General features: G+C 38.4%; 3 protein-coding genes across 3 annotated transcripts; all 3 read right to left on the minus strand.

Annotated features, from left to right (window-relative positions):
* Positions 1–591: 591 nt before the first annotated feature.
* On the minus strand, positions 592–6015 carry LOC116257072 (uncharacterized). The gene is made up of 11 exons (XM_031633686.2): positions 5687–6015; positions 3925–4099; positions 3691–3849; positions 3459–3555; positions 3246–3316; positions 1977–2028; positions 1831–1879; positions 1608–1745; positions 1277–1396; positions 1049–1197; positions 592–972 (listed from the first exon to the last, which is right to left on the minus strand). The coding sequence occupies exons 1-11, from the start codon at positions 5881–5883 to the stop codon at positions 968–970; spliced, it is 1212 nt and encodes a 403-aa protein (XP_031489546.1). The 5' UTR covers positions 5884–6015; the 3' UTR covers positions 592–967.
* A 1391-nt stretch (positions 6016–7406) lies between these two features.
* Positions 7407–11689, minus strand: LOC116257264 (uncharacterized). The gene is made up of 3 exons (XM_031633879.2): positions 11372–11689; positions 9368–9482; positions 7407–7782 (listed from the first exon to the last, which is right to left on the minus strand). Exons 1-3 carry the CDS (start codon positions 11582–11584, stop codon positions 7709–7711), a joined length of 402 nt encoding a protein of 133 aa, XP_031489739.1. The 5' UTR covers positions 11585–11689; the 3' UTR covers positions 7407–7708.
* Positions 11690–14907: 3218 nt separating this feature from the next.
* On the minus strand, positions 14908–16378 carry LOC116257527 (glucuronoxylan 4-O-methyltransferase 2). The gene has a single exon (XM_031634370.2). It carries the CDS (start codon positions 16271–16273, stop codon positions 15287–15289), a length of 987 nt encoding a protein of 328 aa, XP_031490230.1. The 5' UTR covers positions 16274–16378; the 3' UTR covers positions 14908–15286.
* Positions 16379–22669: the final 6291 nt, after the last annotated feature.

The raw sequence follows: 22669 nt of genomic DNA on the forward strand, positions 1-22669 counted from the left end.
TAGTTATCAGGAAGAGCATCCCAAAACACCCATGCGTAAAAAAGGCATGGTTTCAAAGGAGAGCTACCATGTCAATGGCAGGATTATAGTCAAAAAGTGTAACAACGTTTATCCAACAGAAAGTCATGGAGTTTCTGTACATGGCATTGGAAAGGTTATTGATACATCTTTCAACACCATCTCTCCAACTTTTCAAGCTGAGGACAAGTAGAACTTTGGTTTGGATAAAAAGGATTTGCCAACAACCGTTTCGGCTGTAATGTTAAGGATGCCCATCATGTTCACATGCTTCGTTTCGTAACCAAAGAAAATCAATGATGTAACGACAGCCACACAGCTTGCGAACATTGCATTTCAATGCATAGTCATAGATCAGCCCTACCTCCCTAAAAAACACGACATATACACAGATTCTTCAAACTGAACCCTAGATCTTTGTCAACCGTGGATAGAATGTTGATTGCACAATCTTCTGATGTTTTATTTGGTGTTTCAACTTTCAAATACCAACCTCACACATTTGATGTCTACAGTTCATCTAATTCAAAAGATTCATTAAGGAAATTTTGAATGTTAGGACAAGATAACAATAAAAAAAAATCCATGTTACACGGAACTCACAATGAAGCAGGTTTTTCATTTAATCCAAACATGATAGGCAAACCATTACACTCAAAACTGGTTAAGAAAAAAAAGTTGGGCGTTTATAAGAATATGAACAAGAGTTGCACTAGGGAAAAAACATCACAATTTCTTCTGTGGCTGTGTTTTTCTCTTCCCACCCTTGCCAAGGCTGCCATCTTTGACATGAAAATCACAGGAAACAAGGCCTCACACATCATATTAGATCCACGAAGACAAAACTCCATCCAGCACTAAGTTGCATCAAAGATCTAACACGCCGACCTGCCCAGTGCTTGGTGTTGCTGAACTCATAAGCATTTGATAATCTTACCTTGCACAGTTCTTAACCTGCAAAAGACAAAAGTCAGCTTCCTAAGTTCAACAATACAATACCTTTCCTAACAGACCAAGAGAGGAGGGTTACCACTCAAAACTTCAACCATAGAAGTTTCAAATCTGACAAGGTGATTCCGTCTATGTGCAATGAAATTTGTTCTGAACTGCTCAAAATTCCCTTGCTTAATTGCTTCTCGAATTAGTCGAAAAAAGGCCAGATAGTGGTGTGTATTGTGGCTGCGATCCAATGTACAAGCTTAGAAAATAATGGTCTCAGAGAGAGAGAGAGAGAGAGAGAGAGAGAGAGAGAGAGTACATCTCTAATAAAATCTGTGCTAGCATTTCATGAACATTGAGTAGGTGATTTATGTAAGCTCTTGTATGATGTTGACAGGCGTAGCAGCTGCAGCCCTCAACAAGGGGAGAGGTGTCCTTCCTACAAAAAAAAAAAAGAAAACCAATTTAGAAAGCGGAATCACATGCAAAATCAATGTCATGATGTTGTCTCTTGCAACCATGTTTCATTTTCAAGCATCAATAGAGATCCATGAGATAATGCAGAAAGGCTTGTCAGCTGCATAGATTCGAGAAGAAAAAAAAAGGTGAATGAGAATGAGAGGAAAACAGAAGAAATATCTTCTGCAGACCTGTAGATGGTTGCACGCAGATTTATCTTTGTGAAATCACCACCTTCATGATGTGGCACAGAATCACGAGTAGATCCATCACCATCATCTAAAGGGAAAACTAGAGCAAATCCGCCAATCGTAAGATGATAAATATACCTGAAATGATACCTCAGTTGATTATGTAATTGAGCTGGAGTCAGACAAAATACTACATGAAAAAAAAAATTTAGTCATCACATACGTGGTATCAAAGAGATCAATGCCTGCATGGACACCTTGCAAAACCTCTTCTGCAAAATGAAGACAGAAATATTAGTTGTGGAAAAAATGGTGCACAAAAAACTTGAAGATGAATTGAAAACAGCATGCTTCTGATATTTAGTCGACCTGGTAGTCCAAGACCACATATATACCGAACTTTTTCCTTTGGCAGGGCATCCTGAAGGTTAGCAAGCAGAAAACTACCGTCAGTATTAGGTCTGTTACAAGAACATCTTTACTCCAACAATCTCATCTTCATTTGGCACCAAATTTTGTTGCTTCAAAGTGAGAAAAATGAAATAGAGAACCCAATAAATTTATGTTTTTGCTTTCTCCTTTCTTACTTTATTTTTTGATAGTCAAGCTGAAGGATGCCCATCAGCACAAATATGCTAGTACGGAACTTTTATTGTGACAGGCAGACCAAGTTTCACGTAAGATATTCATCATCTTTCTCCAAACTTGCAAAACTATTTAGCATATAAGAAACCAAAAAAACCCAAATTTCAGAATTTTCAAATCCACACGACAGAATCAAGCAGGATAACATCAAGCTGGAGCCTGGATTCACTACAGATGCAGACTGTAAATTGCAGGCTGTACCAGATGGAGACTCGACTTATAATGGCTCAAAGGAGCCTGGATGTAACAGAGCAGATTCAGGCAGTGCAACAATGGCCTTAGTACTCTAACAATAGGTCAAGCCCATAACTACATATCTCCACCTCATTACAATAGCCTGATCTCCAAACCTATTAGCAAATCACAAGTAAAAAAGGGAACTATGAACAAGGCAGCATGACTAAGCCAAAGATTGACCATTAAAATCTTCCATTTCCACAGCCAAAGGGAGAGGACAAGGGAAAGAGGCCACCACCTCTATTGAGGGGAAGAAAATTTGACAGTTTAATCACACAAGTAGCTTTGTGACAAACAAATAAATGTGCATATACCTAATCATTCTAAATTTTACACAATATATCAAATAGTCACACGTAAGCCATGATAAGCACAAGCTCAGATAAAGGGGTGAATGCAACTACCTTTCTGAAGACTCGCTCCTGTTCCACCTTCAAGACCCGACCATGCATATGTATGACATACTAAAAGAACATAGGGAATAACAAAGAAGCACACGATCCATGGTTGAGGAAACAAAATTTGTTCCTTGAAGCAGGAGTTAATGCATCTCAAAGGAAGGTGCAACTGTGCAAGTTTTGAAATCCATGTGTAAGGATCCATCTATGGGATAGATAAAGTGCATTTATCCAAGGATGTTTAGTAGATTCAGAAAACCAAGTCACCGGATTATTTACAAAAGTTAATTTGTTTTCGATCATCCATGTATACCAATTTTTTGGTGCAAAAATTTATTGGAAGCTAACTTAAACACACCGTTACTGCATTAAGAAGTGCAGGGCGTTCCTCCATATCCTCTCCAAGTCCAAAGCCTCCAATGCAAAAACCTGCATAAGCGATAGGAACCACAAGACCATTGACCTGAATACTCAGCCGATATATCTGAAAATTAACAGAAACAAGCTTCTCATGCATGACCAAAAGATCTAGCAGAACAAAATTGAGTAGCATAAATTGAACAAGACCAACCTGTGACATTTCGCTTTGCAACTTCACAAGCACATCTCCTGCGTTGCTCTAAACTTGATCCTCCAACAATGGCCCCTAAAATGGCTGCACCATTTGCCTGGGAACCTCCATGAAAATCACAAAATTTTCAGTTATTACACAATGTACACAGTTCAATCCAATATATTTTCGCCATATACTTCTTTCTGCCAAGCAAAAATCACACATAAAATAATACAAAATTGTTACTTACGGGATCTAGAGAAATGCAATCATCGAGCCAACGTACAGTTCGATCTACAGAAGTCACATTCCTCTTTTCAGAAACCCATGCAGGAACTTCATCTGCCATACTAGCCCAAATATTTGGCTTCAAAGAACACATCAGTTCCATGTATTCTTCTGGCTTAAGCTGCATGAGGTGAACATTCTAAGACAAAATGAAAGGGACAACACAAATGACTATTTTCAGTTAAGAATGACTGACCAATCGTCGACCAGAAGGTGCGTCAAAAGAAGCACCCATCCTATTTGTGCCTTGACAATCTGGAAGAGATACAAGTGAATCCCTGGCCACAGCTGCAAAGCCATAATCATGTAATCCCAATAGTTGATGCAATCCTCCAATGCTTGAAATTGTTTTTGGTGAAGGGCACTCCAAGCTGCAAAATTCTTGAAACACTGTCACCCAGACCAATAATGAGAAAAACATTTGAAAATATTAAAACCAACATGATTGAACATAAATGAGTTAAAAAGTTACAGGATGGTGAAAATTAAAGAAAACAGTTGTTCTCTTAATCAGTTAGAAGTGTGTTGCGTAAAAATTCAAATTGACTAGAACTAAAAGGAAAACCTTTCTGTCCAACACAGGCAACCATCTAACAGGATTCAATTCAAATCCAAAAATTGCTGTTTGTAATCGCTACATATTGACATCACCTTAGCGATTGGTGGAAGACTTCACCGGAGGGTGAAAAAGAAAATCATTGCACTAGCTGAAAAGTGAAAACCCACCCAAACCGAAACATTAACAAGAATCAAGTTAAATTGGGCAGGGAATGCTACTGGGAGGATCTGGAACCAACCAAGCCTTATTAATATCCTCATTCACTTTGAACCACATAACTTGTTAGCTCTCATCAGTTCAGTTCTTCTCATTTTTCCCTCGCATATTTTTTTATTTGGTCGTTAGGTACAATTAAGTCACACTAAGATAATTTTCATATTCATATCAGCTACTCAAAAAAACACATAGACCGGGACATTATGTTAGTTAGTTCAGGATACAGAATGCTCTTATTGCACTTGTTATTAGAGAGTGAGTACGGCCTACATAGTATTAGGTGATCTTTGCTATTTTGCCAACTAATCTTTGAGTTTCCTGCTATCTAAGGCGCCATGATCATAATAACAGACTTTTATACTTTGAAAAGATATCAGAAGGAAATGCATACTAAGCGGCCAAGATGGCAATAATAATTAGCCAATTCAATGATCTCTTATTCCGAAAATGGTAAAGAGGCTAACTCAAACTTAAGTAGTTTTTTAGTACAGGTGTTTTTGTCCTCTTTTGGTTTTAAACTCCAACCTGCCCTTCATAGATATGTCAAATTCAGCCAGCAGAGGCATTAAGGTTAAGATTAACTGCAAACCATGTTCAATTTCAATCACACCCCACATATATTCATCACTAACTTAATGTTCATTTGGCCCAAATTTCGCATTTCTAACGTTATGACAACATTTTTTTATCATTTCCTTTTATTGGCGAACAACATGAATGAAAAAAGCCGTTACCAGAAATTGTAACTCCTAAGAAAAACAACAGCTACTAATCCGCATCATTCATCAAGGCCATACAATGGAATGAATCTCTTCAAGATAAGAACATGGGCATGGTAAAAAAATTCCGAAATAAGTTCAAAGAGAAACACCATCGAGCATTCTAACGTGAAAAAGCTAACGAAAAATAGATGACACGAAATGGACACTGGGAAGAAAAAAAACTGCCAAGACAGAACACGAAACACTTCAAAGAATACAAGTTTAAGCAATCTATAGTAGAAGATTATTCAACGATAAGTAGGTGAGGTCACTGGACGGACACAGGGAAGGGAAGAGTATCAAGATAAGAACATGGACTGGACGTCGGAAAAGACTCGAAAAAAGAATTTGCATGGGCACTCGTTTAAGCATTCTAACATGGCAGTTAAACTATAAATAGATAGAATGAAGCGTGCACTTACAAATGGAGGGGGCTAACTTGGAAGATGTGGGAGTCCGGGAAAGGGAGGGATTGAAGGAGGTCCCGGGTGATGAACATGGGCAGGCCCTTCCTCGTCGGCAATACGAGGGCCGGCGTCTCTATGGGAGCCGGGCAACTCGCTAGTTGGAGAACTCCTGACCGAGCCCCGCCATTACAGACCCTCACCACGAAGTTCATCCTCTCTCTCCCTTAATCTGCTCCTCCTCTTCTCTCTGAAAGAGCACCCGCTGTGTTAGGGTACGTGCAGAAATGAAAATGGCGGCGGATCGGACCTTCTCTTGGACCAGGACCAGATTCGGTCGGTCGAGGAAAGTTTTGAATACCTTCCTACCAAGTCCGTTCGGATTTAAGTCCCAGTTGCCACGGCTGCCGGCTGGCCAATTGACCACATATGGTAAAACTTCGGTCCTCCCTAAGTCTGAACCCAAATCTTAGGTATAATCCGATTTGAATCCCATTTACATGAGGAGTCACTACAATAATATTTATCATAACACATTAAATTGTGGTGTTCCATAAATCCACTTCAATTTTACAACAATTCTATAAAAAAAAATTACCATTCTCATCGCCAAACAATATTCTGAAATTTAAATATTTGTAATTAAGAATTCAAATCTATTTCTGAAATCACCAGAATTGTTTTTTCTTTCCTTCGTTTTACATGCAGAGGCATAAAAACCCCAGGGCAAGGGACTACTACTGCTATTAAGATTTGAACCACCCACCAGCGGTTGGTCCAATCAGGTGCCAAGCCCCTCGAAATAAATTAGTAATTACTCATACCTGTTTATATTATAAAACTTGAGTTAAAATTCGTTTGCTCGGTTTTGTCAAAATTAGCCAACTCAAACCAAATTTATCGCAAATGATTCAGTTCAACGGCCGAATCGATGAATGTCATCCAATTCTTAAATTCTTTTCTTACTTTTAATCCATTTTTTATGTTAAAACATATAATACAGTAATATATTTACAAATTTATAACTCGTTGAATCAGTAGCTTGGCAGATTCCAGTGTTTGCTCGCAATGAGAAAGCGCTGATGTCTCTCAATTCAAGTTGTCTTCACTTGTAAAATTGAAAAAAAAAAAAAAAACTGAAGTGAAGTACGTTGACATAAACCCACGGGGATCCTGGGAATACTTCCTCTGTAAATTAATGATCACCGCCGGCAATGGAGGAATATCCATTTCTGTTGAATTTCCAGTGGCAACTGCAGAGGACGGTGCTGCCCATTCATGAAGGAAGAAGCAAAGGAGTACGCATGTCTGTTGAACATTGAGCAGCTAAGCAGGGCAGCATATTGGCCGATGGCTGAGGTGCAGCAGAGGGAGGTAAATTGTGGGAAGCAGCGACCACTACGCCAGCTTTGAGGAGGCAATGGCGACCTGCTGCAGATTTATGGGGAAGAAAAACCAGTGCCACGCAGCTGACCATTTTTAGGTTGCGCTTGATAGCCTTGGATTTTAGATTCGAATCCTCAATTTGTTTAAACTGAAGATTTTTAGTAGCATGGATTTGATTTTGGGGAGGATGCTGTGATGGTTAAATCCATGGATCTGAAATCCTATCTCAGATCACTGCAGATCTGAAACAAACCCAACCTTAAGGTGGCAATTAGCCCTTTGCAGAGGAAAGAATAGGCAAGCCACTCGACACCGTACTCAAAGGCCAATAAGAAGTCAGTGAAAGAAAGACTAGGCATGAAGCGGGAGCAAGATTATATCTAAGATAGGTTTTCAACATTATTACATCCCGAAGATGACCGATGCGAGAATTTGGTGGTGAATACAAACATCTTCGATCTGAAGGATGCTAGCCAACACCAAGGTGCCAATATCTATAACTCAAAACAATCTGGCGCTCGTAATCAAAAGATAACACTAATATTCTTTACTTTCAGCTCACAACAAGAACTGTCTACTTCCCACTGTCGATAGAAAGGAAAAAAGAACATTACTCCACGAAAATGTTTGACAGTCATCAGAAGGAAGATACACTCAACGAACACGCCGGACTCTCTCTTCCTGTCCTAAGCCAAGGGACTTCTGCGCATCAGCTATGCCTTTAGGATCTGCAAGAGAATACAGTAGTGAGATCAAAGCCACAAACTATTCAGGTAATCATGAATGAGACGTACCTGACTTATAACAACAAGAAATAAAGAGGAATAATAGAAAAGTAAGCTACAATATTCCATCCCCCAGAAAAACCCATTGCAGGCCTTCCTCGTTTTCAAATAAGACCCACAAAGTTGCTTGATTGGTCATATATGAATTAAAAGATTACGCAAACCAAAGCTCGCTTTCAGAGAACAAAGTTTATAATCCTTCAGAGCACAAAAGCCTACTTCAGAACTGAACAAGAAGCGTTCAAAACAAAGGCAACATATAACATCACCAGGTAACTGGTAAGTCTCCTAACATGACACTGAACTTAATTTTACTGGCTCTGCCTGGTAATTGAACTTTAAGATTTGCAACATGGCACGATTCACAGAGGTTGCAGTTATAACTTATAAACATGTAAAATTGATGCTAAGAAATACAAGAAAGAATAGAGAGAAGAGGGAGAGGAAGATCTGGAAAAGTCAAAATGAAGTGGAAAAAATATTACACATTGAAACCAAAGCCATGTGGAATGATTTGTAGCATTCTGCCACAAAAGCATCATGTGTGATGAATAAGCTAGGATGTGAAGACACTCGTATGCCGAGTCGAGGTGAATGGCTTAAATTAGTTCACATTGCCGGCAAGCCACACTAAAAACTGGACTAAGATGCTTCTTATATGCTGATTAGTTCAAATGCCAGCAAGAAGGGTTCAGCAGACTGGAAGACCAGCTTTGCACAAACAATTACATGCTCTCTGAAATTACAAAAAGGAAACATCTCTCCAGCAAGATTAGTTTGCATCGACAGGCCAAATTTTTCAGAACAAATTGACCAAAAATATTCTGTTAATTAAGACATGAAATGCAGGTTACATCTAATAAAAGAATTATACTTTGCAAAGGGAATAACAAAAGCAGGTACTTACGGAACATTTCTATGCCACGATAAAAGGGTCAAGCATAAAAAATGAGCATGCCATGTCACCGCTTGGTTGTGATCTTGGAGTGACAAGAGTCACAAAAGAATAGATAGAGGTGACCAACTATGTAATTGTTTTTTTAAGGCAATTCTACATTTTTCCCCATAGCCCTAGGGCTGTCTCAGATCTCCTATGTGCAAAAGTTGATAAACTAGTTCCTGCAGAGTTTCCTTTGGTTCAGTTTTACAATGGGATTGAACAGTGTAAAGCAAAATAGATCTCTTCTGAGTTATTCTGGAAGTTTGAGGCAAAGGGAAACAAACCCCAGTACTTCCTCTGGAGGAGGCAAACAGTTATTTCTACCAAAATGGAGATAGAAAGAAGGAAGAACTTCTCTTACTGACATAATGCATGGATTAAATATGCACCTATTCTAGATATTGGAATATATTTAGCAACTTATGCCTACAATGTAACAATGACAAAAAAAAAATCATGTAACCTCTTCCAACTCAAAGAAGACCCTTGATAGTAAGCGGAACATAACAAGCAATTCAAGATTTTAATTCACTAAGTCTCTCAACTAACAAAAGTTCATCTTGTTTGAGAGATGGAAATAAGACATACCAAAGAACTGTGTGAATATGCGAGTGAAGAAGCTTAAATTACGCGAGACATGATATGCCATAGCAGGAGGAAGCGGTTTCACAACAGTGTCAATGCTGAACACTCTCCTCAGAAACTGTAAATGCAAGAAAATTAAAACAATGAACTTAGAGATCCTCACATAAGACAATTGACGTGATTCTGAATTTTTAATTCACATAATATAGTTACTGAAGCAAAATAGTAAGAAGGAAAAATCCATTCAAGGCAAGCAAAATAACGGAGGCACAAGCAATGCCTGTAAATGACTCAGTCAAAACCTGAATGCAAAACCTGCAGGTATATAGTGCCATGGTTTGCAAAAATTAGGTCTCTCAGAAACTTAACAGATAGTTCCAAATATCTACAGGTAAGGGCGCAGATTTGTGAATAAAAGTCAATTTGATTTAGAGCATGAAAACATACAGACAAGTACATCAAGTAATCTTGCAGAACCTGCAAAGTACACTCTATAGATTTTGTTAAATCCGAACATGGGGCTACTTTATCGGTCAGTCATAATCTTCTCTAGGTAGTAGGCACATATGGAATTATTTTGGCAGGTTGGCCTAGTAATTATGCAGGTGGTTGTTCAATGTTCAGTTGCCTATGCTCAAAACTTCTTGCAGGTAGGCGTTGTGGTGGCCCGGATACTGCTACAAATGTTAGTCTTCCTAGCGAGGATCGCTTAGTCAGATCTATGTCCATATATTCTCCCTTCTAGCCAAGAGATACTAGCCTTACAAACATTATGCAAATGACACGACAAAAGATTGAGTAAAACATTCCCCAAAACAATTAAAAAAACATGAAAGTATGTGGGGGTATAGTTTTGTAAAGAATAGAGTAGCGCCATGTGATGATATATAATAACAAACTGGTCGCAGGCCATCAATACACATTTCATGCACAGAATCAAATTACTCAAAGTTAGCAAGGCATCACAAGAAATTCAGACTTAAACTTTAACTGAAAATAACCATTTTCAGTAGAAATCTTACATACACTGGACGATAGGGACATAGCATAATCCAAGTGTGACAGCTAAGGAAACAGCAACACACTAAGTTATAATAAATTGCAGATGCGCTTTATGAGATGCTAATTTTAGCCCATAGCAATTGCTCGACAACCAACATAAGAGAACCTAGTAAGCAGCATTGCTTTCTTAAAATCAACCATCTTTCCTGAAAAAAAACTTCCCAGGTCATGAAAAGCAAAAAACTAAATGACAAACACAATTTATACTTCCTCTCTCAGCACATTAATCTACATATACAACAGAGTGATTTCTAGTTGTGGACAATGGTAGCATGAAAACGTTATAAATAGAAGATGGCGGTGATGATTGAATATGGGCGTATCATGAATGATTACAGAAAATAAGATAAGAACATCCAAAATTATATATAAAGGAAAAAATGAAGTTAGAAGGGTAGGAAAAAAGACAGGAAGTAGAACACAGGCGGCACATAGGATTTGACGGAGCCACCACCTGGAAATAAAGTAATATACGTCTGACTGGAAAAATGAGTCCCATCAAGATCAAATTCAAGGAAGAAACAATTAGGATAGAAGAATGCCCTCTAGTTGACGGCTTGAGCAAGTTGACATAGACACCAACAGAAACTTGCAGCATTTCGAGAAAGAGTGAATGAAAAATGCAACAATTGGCAGACTAGAACAGCAATAAGGAGACATATAAGCAATTTGGCAAAGTGAACACAACGGAACACAGCCAGAAACCAAAAGTTTCTCTCAGATAACAAGTATCGACGCTACCATCATCAAGAAGCCTTTCGCAACGACATGGACTCCGTTTCAAAGGCCCTAATTCCTATTCTCCTGCTATTTAAAGCTACAATCTGGTTACTTCCTGCTCCATTTTGCTTTCCCCAGTGTGAAAGCCAAACAGAAGCTAATACCGGAAGCGTGAAATTGAGAAGAACGATGGAGTTTTCAACGCAATTTTGACGATAAGGGTACCTGAAAATTCCTCTGGAAGGAATAGCGGAGCTCAGGGTCAATCTCCGGGACGTCCTCCTCCGGCCCTTTCTTGGAAGAGATGGACCGCTTGCGAGGAACGTACATGGTGGGGGTCTGCCCGGGCTGGTTGGTGGCCTTCAGCTTGGCGTCTTCAAAGGGCTCCACCTTCTCCTCGTCCCTCCATGGAGCCGACGACAACAACTTCTTCTTCATCTTCTTCACGCAGAGAGAGAGAGAGAGAGAGAGAGAGAGAGAGAGAGAGAGAGAGTTTCAGTTCAGCAGAACTCGAGGGATAGAGGCATGGGAAAGAGATTTGAGCAATGTTATCAAAATGGGCTTCTCAGTGGAATGAGAGATGCCAAACGATTCAGTGAATCGGCTGAATCGAATTGGAATCGGATTAAAATTAAATAATATTTTTTTAAAATTTAAAAAATGTAGCAGCAGAACGACAAAACAATCCAAGGAAAAAAAAAATCACTTTTTATAAGGACAAAAATTCTGATGATATAGTGACATGGTAGCTTGAAAGAGGTTGAATGCATATGAGGTGTATGTTTGGCTCTAAGATACCAAGCGCCGTCTATTTGTGCTCCAGTTCGAAGGCAATGAAGAATGAACTTTTTCTTGTAAGAATATGAGGCGCATGTTAGGCCCCCAAACACTCATGTCCCTCCTATATCTATAGTATGGATGGCAATTACTAAGGACTTTTCTTATATGAATATGAGGTACTATGTGTTTGGAGCCAAATACCCATCACTCTTCAATCTATACTCCAATTGAAAGGCAAATGTTGACTTGCTCTTTTCTTATGGGATCGGAGCACCAAATCTTCGAAAGATAAAGTGACTTCCAATGAAAGTGGAGATTTTGAAGGAAATGAACTCAGACAACACCAGAATGCCAACACAACTTGCTTTCATGCAAAGCAAACAAGAAATGTTCAAGAAAGTAGATTCCTTGCAAGATGAAGCAGAAACAAGTCGGTAAATAGCTCAACCAGCTAGCTAATCAAACAAGTCGGTGAATTACTTGGGGGCTTAGTTTTGATGGCTGTTATACATATTCAACACCTGTCAGTGAGCAAGGAAGAAGAATGAAGATGACCTTGATGGAAAAGTATCATTTCTTTTTTAAGTGGCAACACATTACTTCACACATTTAAGCTTCCAGGTGATTTGAGATCATGGGGACTTAGATTTTAAGATCTTAAATCATTGATTTCGACCTACGATTTGAAATGTTGTGTTGTGTTCAATTACGATATGAAGTTGTAACTTTTGCATCTGAAGATCATCAGGTCCAAAAGCTTCATGGCAAGAGATCCATCAATTTGAGGATAAGGATCTTAAATTCATGGTTCCTAAATATGTGGTTTGTTGGAAGTATGAATTTCAAGTAACATTGAGTTCTTAGATCTAAGATCCAAGGTAATGAAGAGTGAAGACACCCCTTATAAAATCTTGAGCGTTCGTTTACCTTAGGTCTCAGATTTTAAGTTATTGGGCATCTCATATCTAAGGACTAGAGATCAGACACCCCATGGCTTCAAATATGATGTTTTAGCCACATATTAAAGATATCGAATTCTCATTTTTCTATGGCTCTGAATTGCAGTGTTGGTTTCAAGTACAAAAAAAGGTCAGGAAACCATGACAATCAATAACTTAACAATCCTTTTTGTAAGTCCCTCAAGATCCTTTATAATTTTCAATACGAGACTAAATTTTTAGAGTATAATATTTACCATATGAGTCCCACATCAAACGAATTTTCAAGTATGAGATTGGGGCTATATAAACACATGCATTTTTGTCTCAAATTCTTTAATAACTTTTTACTTTATCTTTTGTTTGTCAATCTTAATTTGATTTCCATTTATTGACTTAATTTTCTTCTTACGTACGTAGATGCCCCCCTTCAAGGCCGAACATATTTAGTAGGACTCCTCGATTTTTGTGTCCACCGACCTTCCGTGGTACACCACCAACTGCATTGCATTGGATCCAACAGTGTGTTTAATCATGATCTTTCGATGCATTGCATTATGGGACCAATAAAGTTTCATGCAAGATGCACTCCTTGTGGGACCAATAAAGTTTATGATTTTCTCAAGATAATTCATTTTGCTCACAACGAAGGGAGGAAAATCAAGTTTTTCAGACAGAAAGAATTGATTAGCTGAGGTCAACAGGCTAGAGAAAGAGTAGACTTTTATTTGGTTGTTGTGAAGTCCAATAAAAAAAATGTCACACTGAACAGCGAGGCAGTTACTTGTTATCGTTTTGTCCATTCTACCTACGACGTAACATGACAATATTTAAAAAGAAAAAAAAAGACAAACATACAAGTAAATAAAAAAAAAAAAAAGGTTTAAAAGAGCCACATGAAAAGAGATCGTACTTCATATTATACACCTGCCCCCATGTTTTGTTATTTTTCCTTCCCTAGACGCCCAATCTCATGCATTAGGCCTTTTTCCAGTTCCAACGTCACTCTCTGAGATGCATTTTCATTTTTTAATATAATTTTCACTTTTTCTCATTCTGGGTATTTTAGTCATTTGAGCACTCTAACACACACTTCAATGTTCGGGGTCGAACACATAGAGATTCAGATCTCGTATTGTTTTGAGAAATTCTTATTTTGAAGCCTACTTTTCACACACAATTCCAAAACAAGAAATCATTTTCTTATGGTTTTTTAATAAATTATGTGCATCCTTCAGGCACATTAACCAGTAAAACCAAAAACTCTCATTATAGGCAAATGAAATTCAAATTTTTTATATATAAAAAAATGAAAATATCTCTACAATGCAGCTAGAGAATGTAGGGTTCCAGAACCGGTTACATGACGACACTTACATCATATCCTGCCTCACTTGAGCTTTGAGTCATAAATTTGGGCATCGGGTCTAGTTGGGTAGCTTAAGTTGGCCTTACAACTTATTTAAAATATTATTTATTTTATTTTAATATGTATATATATTATAATTAATTATATTATTATTATAAATATTATATTTTTACATATATTTTTTATAATCGAACTGGCGCACTAATGAAACCTCAAGCTCGAAAATAGTTCAAGGGAAGCAACTTGAGCACGACTCACTAGTTACTTGTTGAGTTCGAGTTCGAGTCGATTAAAGCTCGACAAACTCAATTAAGGCTCGAACTCAACTCAACACTTACGTGTTGAGCTCGAACTCAAGTCAATTATTTGAACGAGTCCACTCAGTCGAGCTACCTCATGACTCGGCTCGAACTCGTTACAAGCCAAAGCCAAGCATATCAAACCGAACCCGGCCTAATACTTTTTAAATAAATGTCCTCATCCATCACAAATTTAATTTATTACCTTTTCAAGTTGATCCAGTTTTTTACTTATACCACAACGAGGTAAAAAGAGGGTTCTGGATATTAATCTGACGGTAAAAATGAGGTCGCCGACAAAGTGATATTCTCAACAACATATGGAAAAAGAAAAGAAAGGGACTTTCCTCTAAGTAAAAAAAAAAAAATGCAATATGGCTTAACACCGTCTCCCAAACCTGAAGAGTAACATTGTTATTTGATGTCAGGAGGACCCTTGAAATAGCTCTCCATATCTTATGCCATGGACATAGACAGAGACATAGGCAGATGCATACCTACACACACGCATGCATATAAGCACAAATCGTAACATTATCTGTGTAATATATACATCTGCATCTGTATATATGTATGTCTTATGCATTGCATGAATCCTCCATCCATGATCATGTCAACTGTGAAAAAAGAGTAAAAAAAGAACTTGCTACTTTACAGCAGCCATTGGAGAAGCAGTTGCAGCAGAACCACCTCCCCACCAAAAGAAAAATTGAATCTGCAAGTGAGACATCAAGGGCAAGAAAAAAAAAAAAATTCAAGGACAGAAGCTCCCCAGATTGGTCCTCTGGCTGGGGATGGTGAAGTGCCTGAGTCTGCCCTCCTGTTGCTTCATGTACCACTCGCAGAGAAAGGCCATGGAGTACTTGTCTTCCACAGCCCTGTTCACATCATGGACAAACACGTCTGTGGATCCGCCATCTTTCCTGTTCCTGGCCATCAGACCAGCCGTGTAAATGGCGGTCATCCTCCCCGGTGCGTTCTCGTGGTACCCAGTTGGGGCGTCCACCATGATCAAGTCCCACTGCACCTCATAGATCTGATCAGGGAGACCCTTCAGGGAAAGCCTGCAACCAGATTCTCTGGGGTCTGTCACAGAGGTGCACTCTTCCTGGAGCCCCAGTTTCAGAAGCTCGTCGGCGTCGCTCACCTTGGTGTCGTACCCGACGTGGTACACCTCCAGACCGGGCCGCTCCTTCGTGACCATCCGTATCCAGGACTCGTCTTCCTCCAGGAAGGCGGTGCGGCCGCCATGGTTGAGGGTGCTCCAGAGGAGGCTGTCGCGACCGAGGCCGAAGACCAGGAAGTTGCAGGGGCCCTTCTTCTGGAGGACGTTGGAGGTGACGGACACCTCCTTGAGGGTCTGCTGCGGGGTTATGTTGGAGGTGGCGTAGTGAACGAGGACCTCCATCACCGAGGCCGGGAGCTTGGTGCATGGCTGATCAGTTGGTGGGGGGCACTCTGTTTTCTCTTCTGGCGATGACGAGATCAATGATGTTGTTGCAGATGATGACTCTGTTAATGTTGCCGGTGCTGAAGAAGAAGAAGGAGAAGAAGAAGAAGATGATGATGATATGTCTGTTGCTTCTGCTTCTGTGGCTGTTCTTGGGGATGTTGGTGTCGGGGAGGAGAATGAGAAGTTTGATCTGAGAGCAATGAAGAGGAGGAAAGCAAGGAAGAGGGAGAGGAGCAGGAGCTTGGTGTTGAGAGAAGAGGAGTTGGGTTTGGATCTGAAGAGACCCATCAGGGCTAACTGTTGGGCTCTCAGAGTTCTTGGGCTTTTGCAGAGAAGGTCCCCTGTTTCTGAGAAAGGGATGATGAGGAAGAAGAAGAACAGAAGGTTGTGGAATACGGGTTGGTCATGGAGCTTAAGTAGCAGGTGTGGGTGAAACATCAAAGACCTTGTGGACGATTGATTTTTACATGACAACTACCTTGGGTATGGCTCAAGTCTGTGTTTGTTCAAATCGGTGGGTACCACCGTATCGGTCGACAGAGACAAGATACGGGTCCGATACGATTCATTTCAAAGCCAGCCAATATCAAGCCCTAACGGCCTGTATCGGTTGATACGGCCTGGAACTAAACCGTCACAGGCTAAAAGCGTATCGCCGATATATCTCAGTGAGAGAAAGGGAAGTTGTTGGGGTTGGAGTTGAAAGGTGTGAGAACCTCATTAATTTATTGATAAAAGTGTTTGCTGTTCATTTTTTTCCACCTCCCCTTGCACAACTGAGATTCATACCTAAAAAATTTTTTAAGTTGAGAAAGATTACCTAATCTTGGCTTGAGTAGTACAAAAGCATGCTGACCTAACGCCCTTTCTTTAAGATCATGAACATTTATTCAACAGGATTTACCAGCAACGGGAAAAAGTTTCACCGGAGATGGTGAATGTCCGCAATGCACCGGCACCGGCCGGAAAAGGATTAAAATGAAGCAGAGAGTTGAAAAATAGAGATATTGCAAATGAAACAGATCGAGTGAGGAACAATTATTATTGTTGTTATTACTATTATTTGGTCAATCTAGATGGATTGGATACTACCCGAGAATCAACTCTCTTTAATTGGCTGGACTTGGTAGAAAAGGCAAATTCTGATTTCATTACTAGTTGGATTCATTTTTTATATGCAATTCACTGAATCTTAGAACCATAGGCATTTAGAATATGGTAAAAATTTGTCTTCATCCCTTATACAAACGTTGGATCTTGTGCTCCTTGGTTCCAAATTTGATTTTGAAAAGTGAGCTATAATTGACTTAATGTAGAAAAAATGAGTAGTAAAAAAAACAATTAAAAAAAAAAGCATTTTAACTCTGAATCACGTTACAAAATCCTTTTATCTTTACACATATTTGCAAGCATATCTTGAGATATCTTAGTTTACACCTTCGTACACGACAAATATGAGAACCATCAACATCGCCTGCAGTTTTTATCTGATTGATGTCACATAAAAATATGTACAGGTGAATTTTCAGTAGATAATTGACCGACAAATTCGGTTTTCTATATTTACATCACTAGATGTGAAAGCTTGGCAGATTGTTAAAGAATTGAGGAGTGTGAGCGCAACTGGTTGGATTAGCGAATGGCAGGTGGTCGGTTACTGATTCAAATCCCACAGGATTTGCGAAAGCCAACACATGATGGTTGTTTAAGATCCACTTGGTTGGCGCCCTGCCCAATCCAGTTAGCTTCATGTGTGAGAGAGTAAGCTGTTTGCCGACTTCAAATCTTTATAATTTCTAAAAAAATACATGAAGAATCTAACTACACCACCAATTACAAACCAAAATATGTGCATAATGCATGTGCAACAAATTTTATAAGCCACTGACTCTTCATAAGTCATATTGGTCGAGCCAAACGTCGGCTCTCTCGTACCCACACAATTTGCTTGTTTATGTTTATTTATATATTGGTGTTCCTAAGTCACTTGCTTGTTTCCATATATATATATATATATACTTTTCAACTATTTTATATGTTTGAAGAATTTAAGATTGAAAATTTTGTTTATTATACATTGGCGCTTGTTTCTTCTCCAAGATTTTTGGCTCGTTTTTTTAGTTTAGGTAACGTGTTCTTGGCTACCAAAGGTAGGCTTTTGTGTGTGTGTGTGTGCGCGTGCGTACATCATGGGTTCGCTATAATAAATATTTGCATGCCATGTCGATTTAGATATACATTAATTAGGGGGAAAGTGGATTATAACGTGAAGATTAGGTGACAGTGAGGGACCACAAAAAGTAAGATGATAAAATATTAAAAAAAAAGTTTTTTACATTATATGTACAATTAACAAATGGTTTGGTAGGAAAATAATTGATCATTTAAGTTCATCAATGTGAGTCCCTTTTGAGTTCATTGATTATAGTTGGTTAATTGCCCTAAAAAAGTCGGGGCAGTTTTATGGACTGTATGGCGTTGAAGGAAAGCATAGTTGGTGCTGATGATAATATATATATATATTATGAGTTGTCTTCAAGCTGGAGGAATCGCAGTTTGGGTGTTCTAATAGGTAGGTCAGGTATGGAGATGTAAGAGGGTCGAATCTGACCGAGTTTGCAACTAAACTGTTTCAAAAAAAGGTTGTATATATATATATATAATTTCTATCAAGAAAATAGATCAAATTCAGATTTAAGAACTGACTTCTAATCGGATCGATTTTAAATTAGTATTGAATGAGATTCAGTTTGAATTCAGTACGAATGCGAGTATCTATACATTTTAAAAGTTGGTTTTTAACATATCATAATATGATTTTGACTAGGTTGTGTATTTTAAAAGTCGGATTTGGATTCGTATGTGAAAATACATGTAAGATTCAGACCAGATTCTAATTCTAAATTTCAAAACTCTACCCGGATGTGGTATGACTTTTCTTCGGTCATATTTGGATCCGAATTCAATTGCAAAAATAATAGTGAACATCTTATGATTTGATTTGGTAATGACAAAAGATACCCAATTCATTCCATGTATTACATGCCCAATTTCATGAACCACATTGGATCAGCACACTTCTCTAAGTTATGGATCTAATTCAAGTTTTAATTGGATTCCAGTTCTCTGGCAAGAACCCAAACTTGATAACTTTCCACCATCATCTGTGAGCACTAGCTTAGCTGGAAGCCTTTTTGGAATTTTAAATAGCTGTTCATCTTTGAGATGGATGGTAATCGAAAGTGTAGCAGTTATTGGCTCGCAGATCAGATCAAGGATCCAAAATGGTCTCTGTGGATTCCTAACTAAGATCTTAACCGGTTGTGATCCGGGTCATCCAGTTGCAAGCTTAAATGAACCGGGTCTATTTTTGATGTCCCTAAAATGAATTCTTTCATGTACTATATTATTGTAAGTAACAAGAAATCACAAAATCCTGGATTATTTGAAAATCAATAAGAAATTAAATAAGATTATCAAAACCAAATAATATTTATTTCAATGGATATGGTGTATAGGTCGGCCCGACAGATACGCGTTACGCTATGTCTTTTACAACATTGCTAATTAACACTATATCTTCAGCCACTTAGTTGAGGGTTTGGACTTCCGAGTGATGAGTGGGAGAGACCCACTGAGTGGCTTAAGGCTAAAGCCATCACCCAATCCTTCTCCCCGTTAAAGTATTGGATCTGCTTTTTGTGCATCTACTATGTTTCAACTTGCTTGTCTGTGACATATTTTTTGTAGTACAATGAGTTGATGCTTTGAAGATTCTAAACAGATACTAGTCGCCTTAGCCCCTATCAACCCCCACTTCATCTGTTATGCCAACCACCCTGGACACTGACTACTAGGGTTTGAACTTGGGAACTTCAAGTTACAAGAAGCAGATGAATTCAAATTTTAAATTTGCAGTGAGTGTTTTTCTGACTCAAATTGGTCCAATCAGACATCAAATTGGAAATCAGTGGTCAAGATTATGGGTTTGAGTATAATTCTAGATCAGATCACCCATTGATTAGTAAACAAAAAGTTCTACTTGTCCACCATCCCTGTTAATTCTGCACAAGGCTTGGATGTTAAGAGGTCGTTTGGCAGTTGAAACACTCTGAATCTACCCCAAAGATTGGAGGCATATTCATTTATCACTAGAATTAAGTGTCCATGAATATGTTCCGATTTTTGTTGCACGTTAGTATAACACTCACAAAATGTTCCATTTACGAGACCAACCCTAATCGATCATATTTAAATTGGAACCACCTTTACCATATCCAATCTATCAGATGTTCACATATTCGCACTGGAATAGAAAACCAAACCTAAATCTAACTAAACATGATTGGATCTTATTTGTTAAGTCTGAATTCAATCCGATTTTTTAATTTGATATCGAAATTTTCTTAAGTCTGAATTCGATCCAATCTTTTAATTTGAAGCAAACTGATTAGATACATGATATGAATCTAATATATTGACATCCCCTGGGCAAAACTGAGGTTGCATTTCATCCTTCTTTCTTCAGTGAAGTTCTGAATAAACCATGATTTGTTTTAAACTCAACCTAATACAATAGATCCACCAAAGATGCCCCATCTAGTACAAGACAATTTCATAATTTAGTCCCACAACCTAATGGGCCCAATTTGCATTAATCATATACCAAATCGCTAGCTTGGCCGAGTTGATTCCAAAACCAAATCTAGGTAAAATAGGTTGTGTTTGATTCCCCACGGACCTCAGATATGAGGGTATCTCAAATCCGTATGGCTGAAATCCACAGTCGTATCAAACTGTGGATTTCAGCTTCTTCCCTCAATGTAGATTTGGAATTCACACTTTTTTCCATTCAGTTTTTTTTTTTTTTTTTTTGGGGGTCTCGGACTTGAAAACCATGGATCTGATATCAACATCCATCAGATAATCAAACGCAACCAAATCGACCCATTTGGCAAAAGGAATAGTTTGTAATTGTTCGATGAATATACAAAAAAAAAAGAGTTTATTCATGAAGCAAGTATTCCATCAATCTGTCATAATTTTCAGGGTAGATTTAGTTAATAGTTATAATATGTCTTCAACCAAACAGCTCCTAAAAGTTTGGTAAACATTTTTAGTTGTAGCATAATATATTATTTTTGTTGAATGTGGGGATGGGAATTAATTGATTACAATAATAAGCATAGTATATAATTTTTGTTGAATGTTTTGAGGGGGAGAGGTTAATAGGACCGTAAATTTAAGCCTGGGCATCTGGTTGACCTGATAAGGAGTCGGGCCTGCGCTAACCCGGCATCCAAAAACCGGGTTCGAGCTCGGCTCGACTCGAAAAACTGGAGCCCGAGCCTGGGTCCAGACCCTGCCTGTTTAAATTAAAAAATATATTTTAAATACAAAAATAATATATAAATACAATTAATTGTAATAAAATATTATAAATATATATATACATTAATAAAAGATTTTTAAAAACTGATTATCGAACCCGACTCGGGCTTATCGGGCCTGCCAGGGTCCTTTTTTCTTGGGTCTGAATCCGAGTCAGGCCGAATACCAGGTAACCGACAGCCCCGCCCAATGCCCAACCTTAGGTAAATTATTCAAGTTTATGGTATAAAATATAATGGTTCCTTATATTATTGACAACCGAGAAATTTAAGAATTAAAGAGTCCTCCCTTGTCATATTAACAGAAAGACACGTTTGGAAAAAGTAAATTGCAGCCGAAGTTCTAGTTTGTTAAGTTACTTTTGATATGACGACTATATGTTTCATAATTATATAACTTCGGTATTCATATGACTTATTCTAGCCGCTTTCTTTCTCCAATTGAGAGTAATCTTTGTTGGAGCTTATGGTTTGTGGGAGACATTTGATAGATGGGAGTTGGAGTGCATATATATATATATATATATAAACTAAACGATAAAAATGTCAATACTTTTTTTTTCATTGTTTTTATTTTAGACATTTATCATATTAAAGGAGGAGAGGTTAATAGGATGGGCATCGGGCTGGCCTGATAAGGAGTCGGGCCCGAGCTAGCCCGACATCCAAAAACCGGGTTTGGGCTCGGCCCGACTCCGAAACTCCGACATCCAAAAACCGGGTTTGGGCGACTCCGAAACCCGAGTTCCAGCCTGGCCTGGCCCGAGTCTGGGCCCTGGCCTTGCTTGATTAAATTTAAAAATTAATTGTAATAAAATATTATAAATAATATAAAAATTAATAATTTTTTTTAAAAAACAGATTATCGAACCCGACTCGGGCTTGCCCGGGTCCTTTTTTCTTGGGCCTGGGTTCGAATCATGCTGAATACCAGGTATCCGACAGCTCGGCGGGTGCCCAGCCATAGGTAAATTATTTAAGTTTATGGTATAGAATATAATGGTTCCCTCTATTATTGACAACAGAGAAATTTGAGAATTACAGAGTCATGCATTGTCATATTAATATTAATAGAAAGTTAGGTTTCGAACAAGTAAATTGCAGCCGAAGTTCTAGTTTGTTAAGTTACTTTTGATATGTCGACTATATGTTTCATAATTATATAATTTCGCTATCCATATAACTTATTGTATCCGCTTTCTTTTTTCAATTGAGAGTAATCTTTGTTGGGGCTTATGGTTTATGGGAGAGTTTGATAGATGGGAGTTGGAACATATTATATATATGTATTAGT

Source organism: Nymphaea colorata, chromosome 7 (genome assembly GCF_008831285.2).
Source record: "Nymphaea colorata isolate Beijing-Zhang1983 chromosome 7, ASM883128v2, whole genome shotgun sequence".
Taxonomy (NCBI): domain Eukaryota; kingdom Viridiplantae; phylum Streptophyta; class Magnoliopsida; order Nymphaeales; family Nymphaeaceae; genus Nymphaea; species Nymphaea colorata.